This window comes from Gallus gallus, chromosome 10 (genome assembly GCF_016699485.2).
Source record: "Gallus gallus isolate bGalGal1 chromosome 10, bGalGal1.mat.broiler.GRCg7b, whole genome shotgun sequence".
In the NCBI taxonomy this organism is placed as follows: Eukaryota; Metazoa; Chordata; class Aves; order Galliformes; family Phasianidae; genus Gallus; species Gallus gallus.
This window is the reverse complement of record NC_052541.1, coordinates 11,581,189-11,606,260: the sequence shown is the minus strand read 5'-3', so window position 1 is coordinate 11,606,260 and position 25,072 is coordinate 11,581,189. Positions and strand designations below refer to the sequence as shown.

The 25,072-nt window shown below is 38.5% G+C and overlaps 1 protein-coding gene across 6 annotated transcripts in view; it reads right to left on the bottom strand.

The window, feature by feature from the left end:
• ADAMTSL3 (ADAMTS like 3) overlaps positions 1-25,072 on the bottom strand; it is a 178,841-nt gene that overhangs the window by 75,594 nt on the left and 78,175 nt on the right. For 5 of the 6 annotated variants that reach the window (XM_004943830.5, XM_004943825.5, XM_004943826.5 and 2 more), the window contains exons 4-6: positions 22,343-22,470; positions 20,026-20,071; positions 12,983-13,219 (exon numbers count right to left, since the gene is read on the bottom strand). In XM_004943830.5, the coding sequence (XP_004943887.2) occupies positions 12,983-13,219; positions 20,026-20,071; positions 22,343-22,470 (411 nt within the window). Of the gene's footprint in view, positions 1-12,982; positions 13,220-20,025; positions 20,072-22,342; positions 22,471-25,072 lie in introns of those variants that run through there. The other variant, XM_040706931.1, reaches the window with a different exon arrangement.

The following is a 25,072-nucleotide window of genomic DNA, read 5'->3' as shown; positions in this document are numbered from 1 at the left end:
AAAATCAGTGCTAGAATTCTGAAATTGGCCAGTGCACTCCTGTTCCTATATAAAAATGCTTGGAAGGGGCAGTCTTAGCTGCCAAGATCCACCACATCTGTGCTGTGCCAGAACTGACACATGATCCCCATGGAGAGGTGGGGATCGAGTCCACACGTAACAGGCAGGGTTGGGTCTTCCAGCCTCTAACAAACGCACACACGCTGCACACCCACTGCCAAACAGGGAGAAGTGTAACTTCTAAGCTTTCTTTTTCTGCCCACCTCCCTCTCCTGTACCCTTAGTTTTCCAGTTCCCCACATCCAGCACTGCTTTAAGATGAAGGCATCATGGAGGAAAGTTGTTTGCATTAACTGTTGTGGCAGTTCAGCTGACAGGTGTACTGAGCTGAATGGCAGGCACTTCCCTAATTTTCTACCTCTTTTAGCTGGCCACTTCACAACAGCTCACAGAGAAGCAAGCTTACAGACTGGAGAATAACTTAGATCAAAAATCCCATTTCCACCTTTCTTTTTGATGACCAAAGCCATCATATACTTGATGCTGATCTTCTATTAAAGGGGCACATAGCATTTCTGTTTGGTAGGTGTGTGCAAGACAGGCTGCAGGAACTAGGTAGTGGTAGGAAATGGCAGGAACTTAGAGGATGTAAAGAAGGAACGTCACCAGACTCTTCTTTAACTTCTATCAAACAGCCACTATCTGAGATTGTGGCCATTCCCAGACAAATCCCCTGGACATACTGCTGGGCAACGGCCCACATAAAATGTCATTTGATTGTTTGGGATGACAGTCGCTTAGTCAGAAATGATGTACTGCTGAACACAAACAGGATTCCGTAGCATCTCTAAAGAAACAGATGAAATTCAATGATTTCATGTTAATGAAATTTTATATGCTAATAAAATCTTAGTTTTGAAAGGCAACAAGTTAACACAGAAATCAGACCGTCTCAGAACAGCTGCATATTTACTGCATAGAAGTGGTGTATGAATGCATACATGTTCCAGTACTGTAATTTAGGAGACTGGATTAAAGATTAAAATGTTTTCAATTGAAGATTTGTATTTATTTATTTTACTTTAGTTCTTGGCTCATCGATGCTAAGAAGATAACAAAAAAAGACTGCAAACAAATGAATCTGAATAAATTTATCTTCCTATTTTATCACCAGTTAGCACTGGGAAATGAATGAAAATGACAGAATTTCAGAACCAGAAGCAAACTGGGCCACTGTGTGCATCAGAAATCTGATAAAACTTCAGGGAATATAATAATCCAATGCTTGGCATAGGTGACCTTAGTGTTGACAACTCTTTCAATTTCCAGTTCCACAACAGACTTCGATCTTGACCTTTGAACGCTTCCTTTGCTTTCTGATTTCCAATCTGTAAAAGGGGTAAATTTACAGTTCCCCACCTCACAGTTATGTTGCAAGAACAGATGTCCTGAAGATTCTGAAACATTCAGATGGTGCTATGCTGGGGATCAAGCCAGCACTTGAAATAGCCTCATCTCCCTTTAAGGTAGATTTTTCAAACGTTTACTGCTCACCACTGCTTTTCCTGCTCTCATTCACAAAAATAATACTAGCACGTGGAGGTAAATTGTCAGCGCTACTGCTACTACAGGCTTTCAGCAGATCTTACAAACATGTTTCCACTTTATAATGTAATCTCATTTTTTAAATACTAAGAATAAGTTTAATTCACTCATCAATTAATTCTCAAAGGAAAAAAATCAGCTGCATATATCAGTACATGATACTGTATGCAAGACATTGGTATTTTTATTAGTTTAAGCTGTTGCACGTTTGTAGGCTACAGATCCTGCAGTCTTTTGGTGAGAGGAAGGTGTTGAGCAAGCAAACAACTCACAAGACCATGCCATTAAAACCCAACATGACAATAATAGGCAGACAGTATGACAGAGGTATTTCACATATCCACTGTGAAAACAAGCTCTCATTCCATATAACAAAACAGTACAACTGTGCAAACACAAAGCGCTATTGTGTCCAACATGGAATGTAAGGAAAAAGATAATCAGCACAGCAGCATACTTTCAATGATTGTTTCACAGGGTATTATGGCTAAATTTTTAATACATAAATGCCACAGAAATAAAATAGGAGTGTTGGCTGCTAATGCAAGGGATTTAGGTAGAGGGAAAGCATTACAGCTCCCCTGCCAGCAAATAGAACATGTCTGACTAGATCTATGCACCTCTGTGGAGTTCTTTCTGAGATTGGTGTTATATCAATTATTATCAGTACACAGTGATATCCCAGGATACAATTCAAAAAATAACTCCAAGTAGGATCACAATTTAGGCCTGGAATGAGCACAGAATCTGAGACTGTTCAGCATTAAGCATCCAAAAAAACCCTGCAGAATTTAATGTGACAAGCCTCCAATTTAGAGGTAGTTCAACAAGCATGCAAAGCATACATCAGTGCTAAGGTAGGGGGTACTTCAAAGCTGAGTGTCAAGAGTTGGCCTATTGTATTTTTTCTAAAACTTTGACAGCAAAGAATTTCTCACCCAAGCTGGACAGCCATGGATCACACTAAAAGAGCAGGAAGCTGCAAGGTGTAGCTTTAGAAATCAGGCCCTTGGCACATCACCCAGGACTGTAAATTAAGGTAGGAATTCTTTTCAAGAAAAGGATAGATGTGGCTTAGGGATGTGGTTTAGTGGGCATGGTGGTGATGGGTCTAGATGATGGTGGTGAAGTTGGACTAGATGATCTTAGTGGTCTTTCCCAACCTGAATGATTCCATAATTGTACCCTAGCCAGTAACTTTGCTAGAAAAACAAAGACAGCATTCAAGGAAATGTTTTGAAGAGTGCGTGTGTATTTGTGTGTAGAGCTACAACAAGGTCTAGAAGGTGATATATGGCAGCAGCCTTCCCCATCTCACACAGCATTGCAGCAAGCCAAAGGGATCTGATGATTTTCCTGATTAAGGCATTTGTTATGTTTAATTTACCCCACATCACTCACTGTTTAAAGAGCAAAGGGATCAGCTATAAATGTTATAGGCAGATTGGGAAAACATCTGTACACTTTTAGGGTATAGTCAAAAATAAGTGTATTAGGTAATATTAATATAAACTGCATAAGTGAAACAAGTGACAATGCAAACCATGTAATAGAAGTATTGGGACCTCATCAAATTGAAAGAATAATCCAGAAAAAAAATGCCATAAATCAAAAAAAGGTACAAGCATTGTAAAGACTATGTTGCAAGTGAATTCCCCTACACAAATAAACAGCTGGGGAAATAGTGACCATTGTTTAGCAAAATGGACGTGGGAATTTAATAAAAAAAAGGTTTTGAGACCCCATTACTTTGTGTATTTCATAAATTGGTAATGAGGGGTTACGAATTTGAACAGATTCTCTTCAAACCGGTGCATGATATGTGACTATTTTAGGGCATTACAATACGTTGTTTGTGTTTTTTCAGTATGAAAAAGAGTATTACTGCTTTGTCACAAGCAGCTAGGATAGAGAGCATCTAATTAAGCAGTGAGCAGAAACACTCATCTGCTGCAACAAACTTCTAAACCAGACAGTGCTATTGTGAAATGCACCACTGAAGGGTGTTAAATGTTTGTAGCGTGCTTAGAATGCTCATGTGAGTTCAGAAAGGCAAAGGAAGAGCAAAAGGTCAGGGTATAAAATATAGTAATACAGATGAAAGATTAATGAAATTGCTGCTGTGTTAGAGGTGAGTGCGGAACATTACAAATATCTTTGCAGATATAAATCCAAAAAAATGCTCAGAAGCCTCCACAGATGTTTCTTTAACATTTAGTAGGGTTTCAAGATGAGGCATTAGACTGAAATGAAGAAATGAATATGGCACGTTACTTCTGATTTATGAAGGTCAAAATATAATCTGTTAAACTCAAGGTTCTTCCTTTCTTAAGGAAATATTTATAGTTAACTGGGATGAAAAAAGTACTGCAAAGTGACAAATTTATGACAGATTCCCATGCAGCAAGAAAAGCTCTGTAATAAAAACCTGGCAAACTTCAGTCCTCCTTTAGTGTACCCTTAGTGAACGTAAACACAAACATGGACCAGAAACTGCCCATGCAGAGCTCAATGCAGAAACAGGTTTTGAAATGACAGTTTTTGCTTGTTGCTTTAGGCCCTCGTAACATGGCTATTCCCTTAACTGACTACTCACCTCCATCTGCGGGCACTCTCTTTCAACTCAGGTATGACACCATTTTTAATAGAATACACTCCAGGGACACGAGTTGTCAATTATAAAAGTATTATGTGTCAATCATAAGAAATATTTTTGGAATGCTAAAGATTCAAGATTACATGCTTTGAATAAGGAGCCTGAAGATATACTCACACTTCTCATATCAAGAACACTGAGGTGAAACACGAGGAAAAAAAAACACCAAGATTTTGCATAACAAGCACCAACTATTAAGTATCACTACTGCTATTGAAAATATGAATTTATATGTAGCAATACATACAATTATATACAATATTTCTGTCTGGAAAAGGACTCCCTGCTTCTCTGGTCCTCTGGAGCCAGAGATCTAGGTACAGTCTGATCAGACAAACATACTAAGTAGTCTAAATGCAAGTAGCTACAAAAAAAAAAATCCAACAAACCAAAACTCTGCTGTTCTTACTTGTGGCAGATAAATATATTCTTTAAAGCTGCACTAGTGTCATTCTCTCTCTCTTTCTCCCTATCTACTATGTCTTAGACTATTTAAATGTTCAGTACACATCCAGGCTAAAATAAGTATGTATTAAATGCTACTATGCTGTTCTCAAATGACTCCAATAGTATTTTTGATTGATAGTCCCATTTATCAGTGACCACTAAGGGGACAACATCAGTTAAAAACATTTTGCATTGCTCTATTTTTGCCCAAGAAACAGGCATAGATCATTGTCAGGGAGTGATGCTCTTTATCAACGTGATTGACTTTAATAAAAGAAAAACAGAAAATCAATTATCAACCTTTCACAGTGACATAATTAGCATCCTTCTGGAGTTGCTTCACTACACAATGGTTAGAGAAATCCAGATGAAATCTACTCTCAGTACATTTGCACTTTCGTTTTTTCACTGGCCTGGTAATTTCAAAGGCTGCACATCTGTGTGTACTCATGAAATAGACTGCAAATAAAATAGTGGCACAAATATACAGGTGGCAGTTAGTCAAGTTCAACAAAAGTAGAAAATCCAGTCAATAATTTAAGGAGAAGTGCCCACTATGCCTAACGCATGAAAGAAGTACGGAGCTGCACTGTAGAATGCACAAATGGAGATAATTATTCTTCTTCACAAAGATACAACAGGGTTATTCTACAAGGTAAGCCTTTTCCTCAAGGCCTGAACAGTCTGTAATTACCCTGGTACACGTTGCCCAGTAGCTTTCATTGTGAAATATTCCTGTAACAGATCGGATACTGGCCATTCTCAGCGAGTGCAATCCTATATTGATTGGATCACATCTACTGATCTGTTGAAGGGTGTAAAGACTGAAAGGAGTAAACCCAGGTGCAGTTGGCTTCCATTGCCTGTGAAATCTGTTAAGATGCGAAAAATACTGAGTGAAAAATCAAGTGAATATTACACCAAACAAATCCAGCAAAGGGATGGAACTGCTATACCACCACGATAGTAGTGCTCATGTTGTCATAACAAAATGGTTTATTTCTCTCTTGCAAGAGATGAGAATTCAGATTAAAATGGAAGAAAAACATCCAAAGGTTATCAGCACTGCATAAAGTACAAGATGCCATCAGAATTGTTTCTGGCAAAAATAATCTTCTCCAAGTCTTGTAAGTTGATCAAGAAAGGACATGCATTTTATTTCAACATTTACTAGTAAAAGAAAAAAGACAATAGTGAAAAATTCCTACATGCTCACTAAAATAAATCTATATTGCAGCTTCTTAGAATCACTCTCAAGAGGGAAAATTAAAGTCCTCGGGGTCTCATTCACAAGAAGAAGAATTTCTATTTTACAGACAGACACACTAAAAATTCTAAAACTCAGAAAAATTAAATCTGTATTTAACTAAACAGGCACATCTGCTATCCCACTACACACATCTCACTGCATCAGTGTCAGCTATTAGCTGCGTTTTCTCCTGCCCTATTTGCTTTACCACAGAATCACAGTGCAGGCAGATGTTAGGAATGTCTGCATCCACACAACAAATAATTAATTTTAAATATGGCTATGGGAATTTATGGCAATAAAAACATAAGTATAAAATTCATCATGGGAAAGTTCTGCTCTGCCTTAGCTAGTAGTTTCCATTTGCCCTGCTATAGAATCCAGAGGCTGACATTCAGAGCCCATCTATTCATTTACTTTGCAATCTCTGCTCACATCCCTTGCTTTGTGATAGCTTTAGCTTGCAGCTTATTTCTACGCAGATAAAATATGTCCACAGAGAGAATATACAGTAAAAAACTCCCACTCTTTCCCATGCTCATCATCAACAAACAAATGAGCTCCTACAAACAGGGAGAGATAACAAGACATTCCTCCAATTCAAAATGTTACTTTTATTTATTTATTTAACATAGAAGAGTTTCTACTTTCAGCTAGAATCCTGCTTCATTCTCATTGAAGATTTAATTTGGTCTTAGACGTGATTTCGTCCTTATATGGCATCACAACTCCCCATCTCACAACTCTTGTGTTAATAAGCTCAGACTATCAAGGGCTGAACTGTTGCACTGGGTCTCACCTCTGCCACAGAGCCAGCACAGGTCAGCAGCAGCCCCAAGAAGCTGATCTGGCTGTCAGAATCTGCTAAGAAGCAGAAGATGACCCCTTCAGGGACCCTGGGCATGCACTGACACTGAGCGTCCCCCAGCCCATCACTGCATGGCTGGTGAAGCAGCAGCCCCAGCTGTCCGGCTGGACAGGTATTAGTGAGAGTAAGAAGGTGTCGCTTGCATGCTTTCAGTTGTTTGTAGATGAGAAAGCAAGGAGTGAGGCCAAAGTGCATCAAAATCCAAAACTCAGAACAAAGGACAATAAATAAATCAGAATGAGGGGCACAAACAGACATACCAGGATGTTCAAGTTTCTCAGCCCTCAATACATAGAAAAAGAATGCAAAGCAATAAAAAACAAACGGTAAAATATACAGTGCATAAAGCTCATTGCATACAAAAGGGCTCCTAAATGGACTGTCCACACTTCTGCAGACATTTCACATGTGAAGGCAGGAGGCTAAAGAGCACTCCATAATTCTGCAAATCCACTTCTACCAAATAAAGTGTTTCCAAAACATTTAAGTCTTCCTGCAGGATCTGCCACATGCTGGAGCAGCTGAGAGCCCATAGGACCACCCAGCAGGAGGGAAAGTACCCTTTCCTACGTGGTTCCCATTTTGGAAAACACGCACCTGCAGACACAGAGGGTAGGACACAAATTCCCATTGGGCTCCCTGCTTGTTAGAATGCTATTGAAAAAGAAATCAATATATGGAATCAAATTACTCTGCTGACGTTCTGACTGCTTCCAGCCACATCTGCCACAGCACCAGTGAATCTGAAGGCTCTGGTTCAACAAGATACTCAAATCATGAGTTACTTTACTGACTTTATCACACTTACACACTGCACGACCTTGCTAGGCTGGGAAATAAAATCATATTTATATAAGACTCACTAAAACAAAACAAAACTTGGCAAAGAATCACTTAGAAAAAGAGACATATAGATAAGGAAATGGAGATCAGAAAAAACTCACCCCTAATCTGACAGAAAGGATAAGCTTAGACAGTAAGAAATCCCAATGGGCAGTAATCTTCCATCAGAAACAGCAGTGTGGAGAAAAACAGAAGGTCTGAAAAGAGATGGCAATTTCTAGCAGCAGTGAACAGCTGCTAACTAAAAGCAAGTGATTCCAAATGACATTTTCAGCATCTGTGAGCACCCCACTGCTACGTGCCACAAAAGCCCTCCTCCAAGTTGCCAACATCATCATCTCAAGTGAGCTGATATCCTAAGGCAGGCTGGGACATGAAAAGGGTCTGAGTGCAGTTCTTACAGTGCATTCTGCTGGCTGGGGCAGCGCTGAGAGCCTCCATGGGAGAGGAAGCCAAGTCTGGGAGACTACAGAGCAGGACCTTGGCTGGTCACGCAGGACACGGTAACCCGTACTCAGCCCTCTCCTTCCGTGAGACTTCTGGAGAGGCACCAATGTTTCCCAGCTGAGTTGCAGCTGGAGCTCCCACTCGGTTTAATGGGATGTCACGTGTACTGTTACGTGATGATTTTGATATGTAGCTCTTTGGGCTAGAAAGATTTATTGAATCTATGTGAGCAACTCCCATAGTCACTCTGGGTGAGGTCCAGCCTGCCAGCCCCAGTGTCTGCAGAGTTATGTGAATGGAGTACAGGTCTCTGCATGGGAGTCCCTGCACTGTATGCTGTTGATGGGTTACTTAATGGTACCTGGGGAAGGATGCAATATAAAGGATGGTTTAACAGTAAGCTTCCTCAAAATCAATTCCTGCCGTAAGTTACTTCAGGTGTGAAGGCTAAGGAGGTGAAAGGCAGAAATTGTAACGTGGTCTTTTTTTATTTTTTAATATAAGAAAGAGCCTGTAAGTGGTTTGTTGCTGTTTGTTTTGTTTGCTTTCTTGGTTTTTGCTTTTCATTTTTCCCTAATGCCCTTTACGCTGCTATTTGAGGACCAACTACTCCAGGTAGAATAAATGGAAAGATTATCTTAAGTAAAAAAAATCACCTTCGGTATGATTATGCTGAAGAGTAAGAATTAGAAGATATAAATCTAGGAAGCTATTTAAACTTCTGAAATTCAGATTAAACACTAGAGTAAATCCGGGAAAGAAAAGAAGAGAAAATTGTTATTTTTAAGGAACCAAATCCCTCTTTTAAAAACAAAATATTCTTTGATATCTCATTAATGCATTATAAGAATAAAAAATTGGAAACTATCAAAAAAAACATTTGTAGATTCTCTCCTACATATACTTTTAAATGAAATGAAATCCTTTACTCTTTGCTGTGCTCTTCACTGGGAAGTTTGCAGTAATACGGAAGGGAAAAGAAATGTCCCTTTTTCAGTATCTGAACGCCAAACCTGTGCACTTTGGGCAGTCTTTTAACACACTTACAAGCAAAAAGAAGCATCCACAGGAACCCACAGGAGCTGTACACAACACAGCCAAAGTGAAGCCAAAGTGAAGGCTGGGAGAAAGCAGCTCTCAGAACAGAGGGAGTCAGGATGAGAAGAAATTATTAAACCACTATCACTTTAAGCTTTAACCATAAGCAGAGCTCACGCAAGATCATGAAAAAATGTGCTGTCTTCCAAAGGCTTACAGCAACAGCTTTCAATGAAAACTGACAGATATTTACATCAAGGGTAAGAGCACTTTGGTGGCAAATGTATGAGATACCTTCTTGGTATATCATGACACATGACAGAAACGTTGAGCATGGCAGAAGTCAGTGGCACTCCACTTGACATATGAGATGTGTTCTAATGTCAGCTAAATTTATGCCATATGCTACAAAGCACAGTGTAGTGTCTGCCTTTTCTGGAGCACAAACAGCTCACTGACACTAAATGGAAAGTTCACCGGAGGATTTACATCATCTTTGACCTAACTGTGAGAGTGTATTTATTGTCTAAACACATTACTCTAGCTTAGGAAAATTATCAGTGTAACCATTTTAGGTACTGAAACAAGACCTAATTCTGCATTTTGGTAGAAAAAAAAGTCATAAACTAGAATTAAAAAAAAACAACCAAGGCCAGGCAGGGCCCCAATGCAGGCAGAGTAACTGGGTAAGCGTTGCCCACACATGTCTGACATGCAGAAGTTTTTAAATGCCTCCACCCACATCCAGATGGGCACAGCAGGAATATATTATACGAAAAAATGTGTTGGGAGTTGAGCAGAGAGTAGAAAAAATAACAGAAGTTAAGTGTGAAAATCCTCCCAACAGTGAAGTTTTGACCTGTCCCTATTTAGCACAAAAACCCGGATATTTGCCGTGGTAACAGAAGAAAGGCGGTAGCAGACAAAAACAATAAATAAAATAAAATAACAATAAAAGAAATGGTTGAATTAAGCCTCAGATAACCCCAGAATGTCTTATTAACTTCTTCAATATACTTTCTCGATTTTACTTTCCCCAAAAACACAAAACTCTTACCCAGAAACCAGTTTTGTTGGTCCATGATTTTTTTTGACCCTGTTATTTGGTATGGGTATACTTGTTAAGGGAAATGCAGAGAATCAGAATTGAAGCTGGACACCAGAAACTTAACGTCTCTGTACATTTACATTCATGCTCTGCCCAAGAGATTGATGGAACAAGAATCTGAGAGGAAAACTTTGTGTGGCATCCCTATCTTACCAACAGGAAGGAAATGGATGAAGTGCTTATGTGGGGAAAACTGAGATCTTATAAAACTTGCCAACTTTCTGAGACAATAAATGAGCAAAACCAGCACCAGTTTGGAAAAGGACTCAAGCAATCCAGTTTCCTTATACTAACTCTTTGGTGCTCCCAGGCATAAAAGCGAAGATATCCACATCAGCAGTATGATATGTTTATTTAGATGAGTTCACTGTAAAAGTGCTTGCCAAGTTATTTACGGGCTGTGCCAAGTATATGTCAAAACCCAACAGACTGATCTTATAGCAACAATCCTGGAGAATCAAGGTTTTTGCTGTTTCTCTCTCTCTCTCTTAACAGCAGTTGACTAAACAACAATATTTTTCCAGGAAAGATTAGATGTCAATTTGTTTTCTTTTCCTGCTTAAACAGGAGTAGTAACAAAGACTGGTGTCAGTTTCTGAGGAAGCCCTCCCCAGAGCAGTCCTTTCACAAGGAACCAACATTTCCACTCTGCCCCACAAAGAGAAAAAGGTTATTCAAACGACCAAGGACTTCAAAGGTCTTCAGTAAATAAAACTGCAAGTGTTGATAACAGCAAAACTACTAAAAGCAAACAAACAAAAAAACCTCTAAGCTATTCTTGCCAGACCTCAAAGTAGGGCTATGTCAGATTCAGCATAACACTTCTGAGCAGCAACAGACACAAACAGCAGAGGCTTCTGTAGATGCATCATCTGCAAAATGCATTGGCATCCTCCAGGTTCAAATTTTGTATTAAATAAGGAAACATCACTAACAGTATTGCAAAAGAAATGTATTATTTTGTAAGTGCTTCCAGTGTTTATAGAGGTACATCCTATCTAAATACTCAGTGTAATGAACACTGTTGGAAACCACTGTGAAATACTATTGACAAATGTTGTCTCTTGAAGGGCAAGACTGTAAGGAACTCTTCTTTAATTACAAAGGCAGCAGATGCATTGTGTGTTGGCATGATTGGTATTGCAAGTGTAGCAAAGATAGAAGTCACAAAACTCACAGCAAGGTCCAGATCATATATTAATGCTGCTGTCATCTGCACACCACAGTTCTGCCAAACGCGTTGGTATTTTCCCCTATAATGGAGCTCTTCTGCTCATCAGGCTATATCCTGTATTTTTGAGCTGCATCCATTTTAGGCGTTTAACAGAATGAGTCATTTGCAGAGAGAAAAAACTAATTGTAATAATATGTCAGTAACGTACAATTAATTCAATCTCAACTTCAGTCTGTGTAGTAATGTTTACCACCCTTAAAAAAAACTCAGAATGACTGATTACAAGTTATTAAGAAATTGCTTCAGAAAGTCATTATGTTAAGCATATTGTAAGGGCCTCTTGTACAAATGTGCCCTGCGCACCAAGTGTATAATTACTGTGGCTGTGCAAGGAGAAGCACCATAGCTGCTTCCAACTGCCCAAAGCCTTTCAGCTGATGCAACAAATGTGGTGATACAGAGACAGACAGGGAGAAGAGTAGGGATAGGACTGGTTGGAACTAAGAACAATGCTGAATGACCATCAGCTGGCTAGTAATAAAATTGGGATGAAAAATGATATTCAAGCCAAAGAACTGTGATGCTGCCCTCCCTCATAAATTTCTGTTCCCCAGTTATTAAGGCAGCACAAAATACTGGGATCTTATGCTGCTGTCTGGCTTTGCTTCAAGGTCGCCAGGAGGCTAGGCTCATGATCCAGGGCAGCCAATGAAGATACAACACCTCCTGACAAGGTGCTAAGCCTGGAGATGAGAAAAAACAAAGCAGCAGCTTCAGCTGGTTCTGTGTGAAGTATTACCCATCTGCCAACCAGTTTTGTTCTGGCACTTGGAGCTTCTGACCCAATTATCAGATTCCTGGGAACATCTATCTTTAGCGGCTGGATCTTGAAAGCCTGAGACTATTTCTTCCATCAAAGAATAACCCCGATGAAGTCATGTAAATCAAGAGTTTGGCAGCTGAGCAAGCCTTGTTTCTTATCTTTAATGCTTTTACCAGAGGCAGAACCTCTCCTCTAGAACTGAAATCTATAAATTGCAAATATATGATAGGGATCACAGGAACTTAGGATTCAGATCTTTCAAATGTACCTTGTTAAAAAAAGATATAGTACTACTGTAGGCATATTCACTGCATAAACTAGGAGCTCCGTTTAGAAATGAAGAGCCAGGGCATGTACAGCAAACACACACACATACCGTTCTCAGTGGGAGTTCATAATATATCAACTTCTCTCCTTAGCAGAGTTCATGAGATACAACACTCAGAGGAGGAGATTATAACTAGTTTCTGTAATTTTTACATGACTAAAAATTACAGTGTAAGTAGAAGAAAGAGTGAATGTTATTGACCTCATGTATATATAAAAATATCAGTGGCTAAGGCAGTCAGAAACATCTGCGTGGAAAAGAAAGGTGAGTTATCTACAATCCAGCTGGCAGTCCTTGCAGATACTTCTAAAGAAAACTGATGCACAGAGATGAAAAATAACCAAACATTGTCCATTTCGTGTACAAAAGTACCTCAGATGTCCACCATGAACATACCTGGCATATTCCACTAATGCACATATCCAGTGATTCCGTATTGCAGCGAGTACCATCTAGTACTTTTGGGGCAAGCTCCACAATCAAGTTCTTTCCCAGAGCTTGACACTTCAAGGCACATGGTGCAGTAGGGTCATTATACACGGGGATCCACTCATAAAAATGCCCCTGATACTTGACATCATTGTAGGCTGAACATTGTTGTGCTCTGAAGTCACCAACATCTGAAGGGCAGTCCTGAAAACAAGCCAAAGGAAATAATTCATAAAAATAGGCAGCCCTTTGCATTTGTAGTAGTTATCTGAAGAATTATGCAGAATCTGTTAAGGTAGGCTTGGTTCAAGGACCGATTTGCTATGATAAATATGTCACAGTGTTTCACTGTGTGCATTAATACAATTTATGTTGCTTAATCCATTGCTTGCAGTACAGGTAACAGAATATTGGCCATTTTCCAGTAATAGCACAACTGAAACACGAGAATAATTAAAAATGCTACTTTTATGACACAGTGTAATACGTTCACTTTTAAAATCTGGTCCCGTAATAAGAATTACCTTCTAAAGGAATCCGTGCCTTTTAAGTGACTGTAGTAAGATAACTGATATTTAGTATTTTTCTTCCCAATAGCTTTTTCCACTTAAGGATTTCAAAGCATTCTGCACTCATTCATCAGTTCATTCGCTTCAGTAATGACAGATGTATTGTGCTGATACTTACACATAATGAAATGAAAATGTGTCCGATCAATTGTTAAGTATGGTCAGAAATGGGGTCGGAGGGTTAGGAAGAGACATCAGTGCCTTTTCCTTTAGGACAATTACAAAAAGTTCTTTTACCTGAAGTGAAAATTCGTATCTTATTTTGTTGAAATAAAATAGACTTTACACTGGTGTTGATTTAAGGAAATAGTTCTATAGTTTCTTCCACACGCAGCCTCAGCATATATAGCTGAAACACCAAATATGACAAATGCCTCTTTAACAGTGTTGGAAATTAGATATTCTAAGACATTTCTTCCGTATAAAACATTGCACTCAATGACATTACTATTAAGCTACAGTGACAGAAAAGGAGATGAATATTGATTTATTCAAAAATAACTTCACCAAAGTACTGACAAAGGAGTTGGCATGTCAAGCAATCTCTCACTCTCATTTAAAAGCATGTCCAGTGTCGAACAGTCCATATGCCACACCAAGAGTTCCAACTGCCCATACAAGCCAGCTGTGAGGCTGATTTTAACAAAAATTTGTTTTCATGGGATATAAGCTGAAAGCTTGTGATGTGTTCCCTGAAAAAAAACTAACAAAGGGCAAGTTCATCACTACTACTTGAAACATACACGAGAAAAGCACAAATTCCACTCCAATGCCCTCAGTAATACTGTCCTGACACCTTTTTGCTCATATGAGTCTGGATGGGTTGGTAGTGCATTAGCTTAATACCTTGCCAGTACCTTAGTTTTTTTTTCTTTCACCATAGGAAACAGAAATATCTCTGGCTTTTTTGTAGACTGCAATAAACTTCTAAGATCAGTGGTGTTCTTATGGAGTAACACATGGGGCTTTTGCAACATGCAGTGCTTTACAACACTGTACAGTAATACACATTAGAGTGAAAATAAGTCAAAGTTATGCTAATATATTTTGTATTATTTTTAATCTGGGATAATTTTAGTTTGAATTAATAAAATGAAATAAGACAAGGAAAAACTGCAGTTACTGTAAATCTTCAGGTGTTTTATCTCTACAAAACCCCACAAGAGAACACTTCAGAAAATGTCAAGTAAATACTGTTAGAAATCACCCCTATTTACTATCACTTCAAAGAAAACCACCACATTTGCATGGGTGTAAATGAGAGCAGAAATTGGCTCTGACTTATCTGTCACCTCCCATTTACCACAACAGAAAGTCTAAAAAGCAGAGAGGACATCAGTTTATATGGATACCATATGGTTTTCCCTTCCACCATTGGAAATAAAGGAGCAGCTAACAATAAAAATAGTTGACGTTAGATTCAAGTAAAGTTAGAAGCAACATTTTGGAGTAGTGATATTCAACCACAATACAGAGCTAGATTTTCATCACAAAGAACTGAAGCACTATCTGTAAAACAGGCAGAGCAACATCCCTAGACTGGGCTTTGACAGGCTGTTGTTACAACTCATTATCATGAAGCGCTGGTGCAGTGCCAAGACACAAACACTGCAGTGTCAGGATGTCAATCCATGGTTACTGTACGTTTCTCATTGATCCAACACAATGCAGTTCCTTCCTTCCACTCACTTCCTGACTGCTTGAGAACAAGTGAATTCTCATCTCCCTATTCGGCTTTGGCATCTTCAAAGCACAGAAAGCAATTGTGGAGTTCCATTCACATGCCAGCCCCACCTGTTTTATGTTTGAGCTTTGTTCAAAAGCAGGAGAAAAAAAGAGCATCATAGAGAGATATCAAAGGGCTGAAATTATCATCATTTACATTAGAGTTAGGGTAGTATGGTTAGTTTGCGGTTGAACTTGATGATGTTTAAGGTCTTTTTCAACCTGAGCAATTCTATGGTTCTATATCAGAATTTGGGCAGCAACCATGTTCAGATGCCTATAATCAAGACAAGAGGCCTCAGAAACTTCAGATTGATTCCATTGGAGTAGATAAGAGTGAGAAGGAGATTAAAAGGAAGGAAGGACAGGTGAGGGGCAAGGTGTGCAAGAGGCAGGCAAGGGAGAAACTTGGGAAGCACCAAGGCCACCTCATCAGCCCACAGCACACGGGCCCCAATCCTCACTCTGTCCTTTTGGTTTTAATCTATTTCAGATATCACTTCAATTCTTTTGTTCCCTCCTTCCCATCAATATTCCACGTTTTTTTTCCCTGTTTGCTAAATATTTTTTGCTACTAATTGCAGATTTTCTAACTTCAGCAATAGTTTTTTTTGCCTTATGCTGAATCCACTGAACCATACCGGACCACTTGTAGGTTCACACACCACACAAGGAGCTGAACACGCATCTATGATGCCTAGTATTTCAGAATGCTGGCAAAATAATCATATCCAGATTTTGTAGTGGAATTCAGCCTATTTATGACATGACTTACATACATATGATTAGGCAGATCTAAAAAAGATCCTTCAGACATGACTACTGTGACGGTTAAAAAATATACATGTGTATATATGCACTCCCATTCTTTTTGTGACAGAATATTAAAACTACTGCAGTAAAGGGCTGGCTTCCTAAGAAATGTATTGGCTAAGTTTTGGCAGTCACTTACTCTTAGTCTTTGAAAACAAAGCTAACCTGGGAAATCTGTATCTTTGTAGGCAATGTTCGTGTACAAAAAATGAAGGTTGTATCAGACCGTGTGATTCCTGCCAACAATTACACTGCTGAAAAAAAAGCACAAAAAGGCAGCAAGAAAATTCCCAGTAAAAATGATGACACCAAAGAAAGTCTAGTCCTTTGTCTAGTTTGGTTCTTTGAATCTCGCTTTGTTGAAACCGAGCCAGAAGCGATGAGGTCATTGTTTTGTTTTCTTTTTGAAATTAGCTTCAGGTTCTATGTTGTTCATAGGCAATTTTCAGGAAACTTCTGAGTAAAAATCAAGATACCTGAACGAGAAACCCTAGCCGGGAGAGCTAAGGGTACATCAGCATTATGAAAATAAAAAATAAATGAGCAGATTAGACAGAAACGATGTAACTGAAGATGAAATATTGTAGGAACAGAGCAGACACAGTTCAGCCAAGATTGTTTGGTTGGGGTTGGTGATCTGGTTAATGAGCGGATGCTGGGACAATAATATGATGAATATATTGAACAGGTGTAAGCATTATTTGTATATAATAAAAGGTTATATTGGAATTAAATGTGAGAAAATCTGCTACAAAATATTTTCTTCTTACCATAGGAGAGTCATTCTGGCTTACATGGAAGTGACTTTTTGGCACATAAGAACGCAAAATTTATGGGGAAATGGCCCAAATAACTTGTTCTATGAATAAGACCCTAAAGGATTATCTTAAACACTTCCATATAGTGTACATCACAGCATTAGAATGTAACAGTACATACAAAAATGGAAATATTAAAAAAGTGGTCTAAGAAAGACTGAAAATCTCACTGAACAGCATACAATGAATATTTCATATAGTTTATTTCTCTAAAGTTCCTGTAAGAAAAGCTGAAAAAGCACACATGCAGCTTCAAGAAATCCTGTACCCGACAGACCATTAACAATAGAAAGATAAGCAGGCTAAACATAAGCCTTAATCTCAGCAATTATTTCATTGCTAAGACTCTGAATTAATTTTTTGATTGAAATATCGCTAATATTAATCTGGAACTATGCTTGAGTTCAATGAACTTACTACTATTCTATTACAAATCCAGATGAAACCTATTTTCTGGTAAAATGATTCTTGTTCTTTTCATTAGAATGACACACGCATGAAGTTGTGCTTCATTTGTACTCCTCAATATAGATGTTAGTGGTGTAATGTATCATGTAGCAAAATTACATTTGCAGACAATTTTACACAGTGAATATATACTGGATGTCTCCTGTGGTTATCAATAATACCTAATAATATGGAAAGAAGTGAGTTTGAACTCTTAATTTTCAGACTAAAATTTTACTCTTAAAGCGAGAAGCAGTCATTAGAAATGATGCTTTGGGGAAAATTATATCATTTGAAACAGAACAGGTCTAGCCCTAGGTTGGTATTAGGTGTAAGCTCCCATTTCAAGGTTAAATCAGGTCTAATACTCGTTTGAATTCAGTGAGGCCAAATAGAAAGATCAACTTTCCACTGTACTAACAGTGGAAATCTCATGAAATTTATTTTTCTCATGAGTTCTCCATTATCTGATCTATAATCTAGGAAAAACAGTTCCTGAGAGATTCTGGCTCTATCTGAACTAAAATGGAAACCCGACCCCTCTCAGACATGCCCCAAAAGCAGAACTGTAAATGCAGCTTCCTGTCTGGAAATTAACATTTGAATCATCATAAATTCAAACAGATTCGCATACAAGATGCTAGCCACTTATCGCTTTAAAATAAGTCCGAAAGTTATAAAACAGGTCCCAGTGACTTCAGAAAAACCCCCTTGGAGTTCAGAAAGGATATGGTAATCATCTTAATTTTCTCTATAATGACGCATACGAGTGCCTTCATTCTCGCCATAGATTTTTTACTGCATAATCCTTAAAGCAACCAATGTCTGCAACTGCTCAAATGTATCCTAAAAGCATGCAGGCCTCTACTTATAGCAGAAGTTATGGACAAATTGATCTCATCTTTCTGTTTTTTTCTACACACTACATGGTTTTCTGTTCCTTTTGGAGGAGGACCAAGGGATGTGCTACATTGAATTTGCACTATTGCACAGGAAGCCGTAGTACACAACATCAAGCAGAGATGTATTACTGTATAGAAAGCAAGTGATATATCTAGCAAACATTTCGACAGTGGCTCTTGTTTATTGCTTACATACTAACTGGCTTATCTAGCTTATCACACAGTTTAAAAGATTATGAGTGTTCTATGCATGGCACTGTTATTTCTGAGGTAAAGGAACTGTGTACTGAAGCGCTAGGCCTTTGCTTCTCAAAGGGCAAATGGCAGAGTTTGTCTCCAGGATCTGGCTTCTGCATGCACTTGGATAGAATTATTAATCACTTCCACTAATTTCTGCCAGCGGAAACTCAGGCTCTGGGCTGCTGAGGTGGAAAATCCATCCAATACCAAGGAATAGAGTTAGAACAGTTTGAGGTGCTAGCAAGCCTTGTTCCTGAGGAGTAGGGCAGAAGCCAGCTGGCACAGAAGAAGCCTTAGGTGTGGCAAACTGAAAAGGGGAGATGGCCAGTTCTCCCAGGAGTCGCCCCAATCCAACAAACGCACTGAGCCAGCTCCAGGCCTCCTCAGGAGCACATGTCATACTTCCCAGCTGCTGCCCCTGGCAGAAATCCTGTGGCTGGCAGCAACATGACCATCACCTGCTCTTGCCTGGGTATAACTGAGCTCAAGGGATCAGCAGGGCTCACCTTTTTAGGGGTGTTTGTGTGACAAGTGCTGTCTTTCTCCCAGAGCCAGAAGCAAATGAACCAAGTGCACTACAGAAAAGCAAATAAGATGCTTTTGCTTTGCTCATCTTCCTTCTCTCTTGGAATGGGACTGTAAGGGCAAACCATATTGCATTCTCGCGTAAACCCATGCCAGAGGTGTCTGCAGATCATAACCCAGTGCATTATGAATCACTGTGTTTGTACACGAGGTCTGCTATCGGTGGTATCACAAAATCCTGCACACCTTCAGCAGACTACAACATCTGGGGTGAGTGAAGGCAGCTGTTTAAACAGCATAAAGCATCACTGCAAACCAGTGGAACACAAGTCATGAAGTATGCCATATGTGACTGGTTTTCATAAAATGTGTCTGTAAAAATAAAGTTTGATTGCATCATCGTAACAGCAACTGCTTTTTCAAATCTCCAGCTTCATATTCAGCCACAGAAATGGTCTATGCCAGTGTACCTAAATATATGTATTTTACATATAGAAATATAAAGATCTAGGCTTAGGCAACTGCAAGGAGGTAATGTAAGTAGTAAGTATGCAATTTAGGATTTGAAAGGAATGCCCGCTTAGCTAGTGTAATGAGAGCTGCTGTATCATTAGCAATCACAAATGTTCAAGAGCCCAGCTTAATGCTTCACCTCAGACAGCACCTCAGGAAAGGCACTTGCTACTTTAAGATGTGAGCTGATTTCTTAGTACTCCAAAGTGTGTAATTTTCCTAACAAATGATATAAAGTATTCTGAATCACAACTGGCACTACAATTTGGAAAGAAAATGTCTGTTTGGGAAACCAAAATGTCAGACCTCATGCAGAGTGGAATCTTCAAAATTGGTAATGATGATCAAAAGAAAATTATCCACTGTAAGATTTTTATATAAGGAGCAGCACTTCTTAAACTCTAATGCATCATTTGAATAAGTAAAAGCTGTAAAAAAAGATTAAATGCCATACTCACATTACTACTGCATGTTTTGTATCGAATATTCCGACCTTCACAGTTCCTGAAAAACAGAGTAAAAATGGTTACACAGCAATACAGCAAAACAATCCTGAACATTTAACAGCTAATTATTCTCTTGAAAATCAGACTTATTACTACCACCACACCTTAATCTGGATTCAAAATACAAGGTCTGAATACAAAGAGGATCTGGGGACTCAAATGTTTACGCTGCTATCTCTTCAGCAAAGAACACATAGCTTCCTCTGGGAGCCCAATTTACTACAAATCTTACGAAAAAACACCTGAAGTCACATAAGTAGAATTCATAATTTTAAATGAAATTTAAGTCCCTCAGACTGCCTGCATTCCTCAGGTACCCAGCAAATATCAACTGTGAAATCCAGGCGGTCCAGCTTCTTATCAGTAGGTGAAATAAGAGGTATATAATAAAGTCACAATTATTTATTGTTCTTTCATATAAATATAGGAGTGTGTGGTTTTCACACGTATTTAAGAAAGAGTTTGCCAGGCTTCGGGATAACTGACTGGTAGTTCTGCACAGGGGAAGGCAGTTCTAAATGCAAATGGCAAAACTGAGCCTCTGACAGAACTGAAAACATACTCTGCATGACTTGATAGCAAATTATGTTTAACGATGTCTCTAAAATACAAAAGGATATTTTTGAAGAATCCCTTCAAAATGGAACAGATCTGTCTTGCCCTGATGAAGAACGAATGAGCAGCTGGTAATTTACAGTTCCTGGACTACATTTTCAGCTTTTGTATGGAAATTAATCACAATTATTGAAAAGTCTTTTAAATTTGAGAAATTGAAAAATACAGTTTTAAAAGGAAAGAGTAACAGATGCCTGGAGCAAGAGCTCAACCAGCTCAGCTGAAGGTACAGCTCTCCAAGCTCAAGATATTACGTGTCTCAAATTTCCAATTTTTGCAAGAATGATCGTATCACAATATGCAAGTAAAGAAGGTTTATGACACATACAAATGTGAAAACTTTGTTTCACAATCACACATTTCCTGGACATTACAACAACAGTAAAGCACAGAAAAAAAACTTTTAAAATACACATTAGTCAAGGTATGGAAAACACATGTTTTTTCACAGGGGAACACATTAAAAATATTAATAAAACCACAGCGGAATTTATATTGCTACAATTTACTGAGCTCATTTCAGTCACTAACACACTAGCAGAATCCCATGGCTTCTTGCTGGAAATATTACTATTTTCAAAATCTCTGCATTCTGCACTAAAAGAAACAGGCAGCGTTTTATTCAGTCATCTTTAAAACACGCATTTCATACACACTGCAGATCACACTGTAAGCCTTCTTTAAGAGAAACTGACTTCCTGGATGAAGTCACATTTAACTTGAAAAAAAATCTCAACCAAATAGAAATGCAATCAGCAGTTTAAAAAAAAAGTGTTTAGGAATAATTCAAATAACGTGAGCAAATATGGATGCCAGCACAGATGCTTCTAAGCTGGTTGGGATCTCGTTTTGCCTCTTGCATTACTCACACTTTTGGGATCATAGTAACAAGTCCTATACTAGTTCAGTTTTACTACTGAGGTAAATGCTGTCCTCTGCAAGGTACACTGAAGATTTCCCATGAACACACAGCCATCAGAATCACAGCACTGAAAGAACCAGCAAGGGAAAAGATGTCCTTACAGAAAGCAGCATTTGATGTAACCATACGTGGGGTAAGTCAGTTGTTTTTTACTACAGGGACGAGATGGAAGATCTTGCACTTGAACATTACTTCAGATCCAGTTCCTATGCAGGTAATCCAGAATTTGCTTTACATTATGCTGGTAGAGATTCCTCTTAATACTTGACCATAGTAAATAAATCCTCTTGCTATTTCATTAGCATATTTAAAAACATATTTAAGATCTATCAGAGCTAAGGGCTATGATATTTACCTGATATAATACAGAAATATATTAAAATAGGATTTGTAGAATCATAGAATCATTAAGGTTGGAAAATACCACTAAGATCCCCAAGTCCAACCCAGCCCACCCCCACCATGCCCACTGACCACATCCCTCAGTGCCACATCCCCACAGTACTGGAACACCTCCAGGGATGGTGACCCCACCACCTCCCTGGACAGCTGTGCCAGCACATCACTACTCCTTCTGAGAAGAAATTTTTCCTAGTATCCAAACTTAACACTTGATCTGTATAAAGCATTAAGTTCCAGAAAGTGAAGGAACAGTACTTTTCTACGAACATAGAAGGCAGGGAATTATGGCACAGCTGCAGAAGAATAAATACACACAAGCGTGTAGCTAACCTGCCATTTAAACATCTCCTCAGTGAGTAGGAGGCTCCCCCACCGCAGGTCCGTGAGCAATCGCTCCAGGCTCCCCAGGCATCCCAGGAGCCATCCTTATCTTCATCAGAACGGGTGATTCTGGAGGTCTGAACAAAATAGAGGTTGGAGAGGAGAAAGAAACTTTAATAGACTTCCTACACATTTAATGTTTGACATCAATAGCAGAGTATATTACTTTGCTGTTTATTGACAATGTCTCAATTTACTGTTTTAATATACAATAATTACATGGGAAAGGAAGCAGTGTTTGAAAATACAGTGCATTTCATTAATTTCCTCCTGACCAAACATTGTTGCCTCCAAATATTCGGTCATTCCCAACACATAGATGTCCAGCACAAATTTTTCACGAAGTGTAGCCTCAGAATTTCAGGTAGGGAAGCAAACCAAAAATGTAGCTTCATGGCAAAATGCCTTACTAACTTGAAAGGGACCAGGAAAAAAACATACTTAAAATGATTTGTAGGCTACAGCAATTAATCAGTGATTTCAGCTTCTCACAAAGGCTTCAAAAAGACATTATTTCCAGATACCACAAATATAAGAATAATTTCAGAGCAAAAGGAAAATAACCTGCTAAAACTCCTAAAGAACATCATTTTTCACTTGCATTGTATCTAGTTGAAGAAACCTGACATTTCCCAGAGAAATATCTCAAAACATTCTAAAAAACATAGGTTTTTAACATAATAATTCTATACTGAAAAAGCAATGCGATCCAATAATGTTCTGGTTTAGGAGAGTACTGCTTTTTATTTTATAAAATTCCTTCATGAAGAAAGCAAAGGAAAATCCAGTTCAGACTTTATCCAAGCATTTCTTTCTGATTTCCCTACAACTGTTCAGCAAGCATTCCATTTAAGTGCTATTTCTATTCTTCTGTTCACACAACCCTTGTAAGTTCTCTCTTGAAAAAAAAAAGAAGTGCAGATTTTTGTAATGGTGTCAAAAATGATTCCTTGAGTGCTATCAGACATGTATGATTGGTATGTTACACAGAAATTAAGATTATAACCCTAAACTAAACCCATCAGACAGAGATATAACTCCAATCCTTCTGATCTTCATGGTGATAACATTTACACACCAACTACTCCAAATACAATAATGTGACTGATATTAATGACATTAGGAATGAGAGCTGTACTGTGGATAGAAATAATACAGTGACAGCAATTTATGCCAAGTACCAGAGGATATTGACCAGTGTTTACCATTCACCAGTATAACAGCAAATGAGAGAGCATAAAGAGTTCAGCCAAGCTTTACTGAAACAACTATTTCTACAGCCAACGGTTCATTCCCATTGACTTCAGTGGGCGTCCAATCAGACCTCAGCAAGAGAAACAAAGCATTACATCCACATTTCTGTCTTATTTTTGACTGCATAGAAGGGCAAAGCTTAATCTGAAGTCTTGCAGAGTCTTCAGTCCCTCTCCCCAAAACACAAATGTGCAGATACACCAGCCAGAGGGCTGTCAGTCAGCAAACAACACAAAGAAGAGAAACAAAAACATTACTAAATAAATTACATCTAAGTAAGCATGCAAGTCTTCATAGATGCCAAATAAGAATAAATGGAAATCTTTTCACTCTTTTAAACATGTGTGACTAAATCCAAAGAAATGCAAGACATTTGTATACATCCCAACACTAAACCAGATGAACATATTTTAGTAATCCATGTTTTTTTCAAAGAAAACTTAAGTAAGCTCATGAGACAAGACTCGGTCCTATTTTGTTCCAGAAAGCCTCGCAAAAGTAATTTGAAAGGAAGTAAGGGGTGTATAATTTGAATCTTATGGTGCAAGAGAAAATAAGTAATATATAACTCTCCTTGAAATTTCAAGAGCACCAATAAAGTCAACTCATCTTCAACCATGAAGAAAGTTGACTCGGACAAAGTCTAACAGCAAGCGAAAACAGCAAACAATAAAAACAAAGCACCATACGAGGAACACGATTCAATACCATGCTGCGGAGACAAAGGGATTTTCTTCTATATATAACAACAAAAATAACTGTGTGCCACAGGACGTGAGCAAACTGGTCCGTTTGTGGGTCAGCTGTCACCCACGCTGCATCCACACTGCAGTCAGAAGCACAGTACTATAACCAAGGACTACTCAAACAAATCTTGAAGGCATTAATAATGGCGTAACTGCACTACACCCTGTAGCTAAACCGTTAATAGAAAAAACAATTTGTAAATTTTTCCATCCTTTCCTCAAAACACCAAAGCTTGTCAAAGAATTTTTGTTAGATAACCTATGGACATTTGCACAGCGAACTTCAGGCACTGGTCTAAACTCTCCTCAACTTTCTTGTTCCACTAAGTTCACAAATTTTACAAACTCTTGCTTTGCTTTAAAAGTTTACTTAGGCCAATCTACTTCCAGAAATGATAGAGCCCTGCTCTGCAGAGATCCCCAAGGAATTTTTGTACTGGCGCTGGGCTTATTTTACATCAGAAGCCAACTCTGAAACGTCTGACACTGAAAATGGAACCAACTGCCTTCAACCTTGAGCAAAAAGAGCTCAGCACTTCCCAACAAATCACTCAGCACATGAAAATAAGTCAAGGTGAACAAGTCACTTCTTTAATTTTGCACTCATAATTTTTTTTTTTTTTAAGTTTGTCCTCTGTAATCCCAAGGAAAATGACTGAGTTTTAGTACATTAAGAACT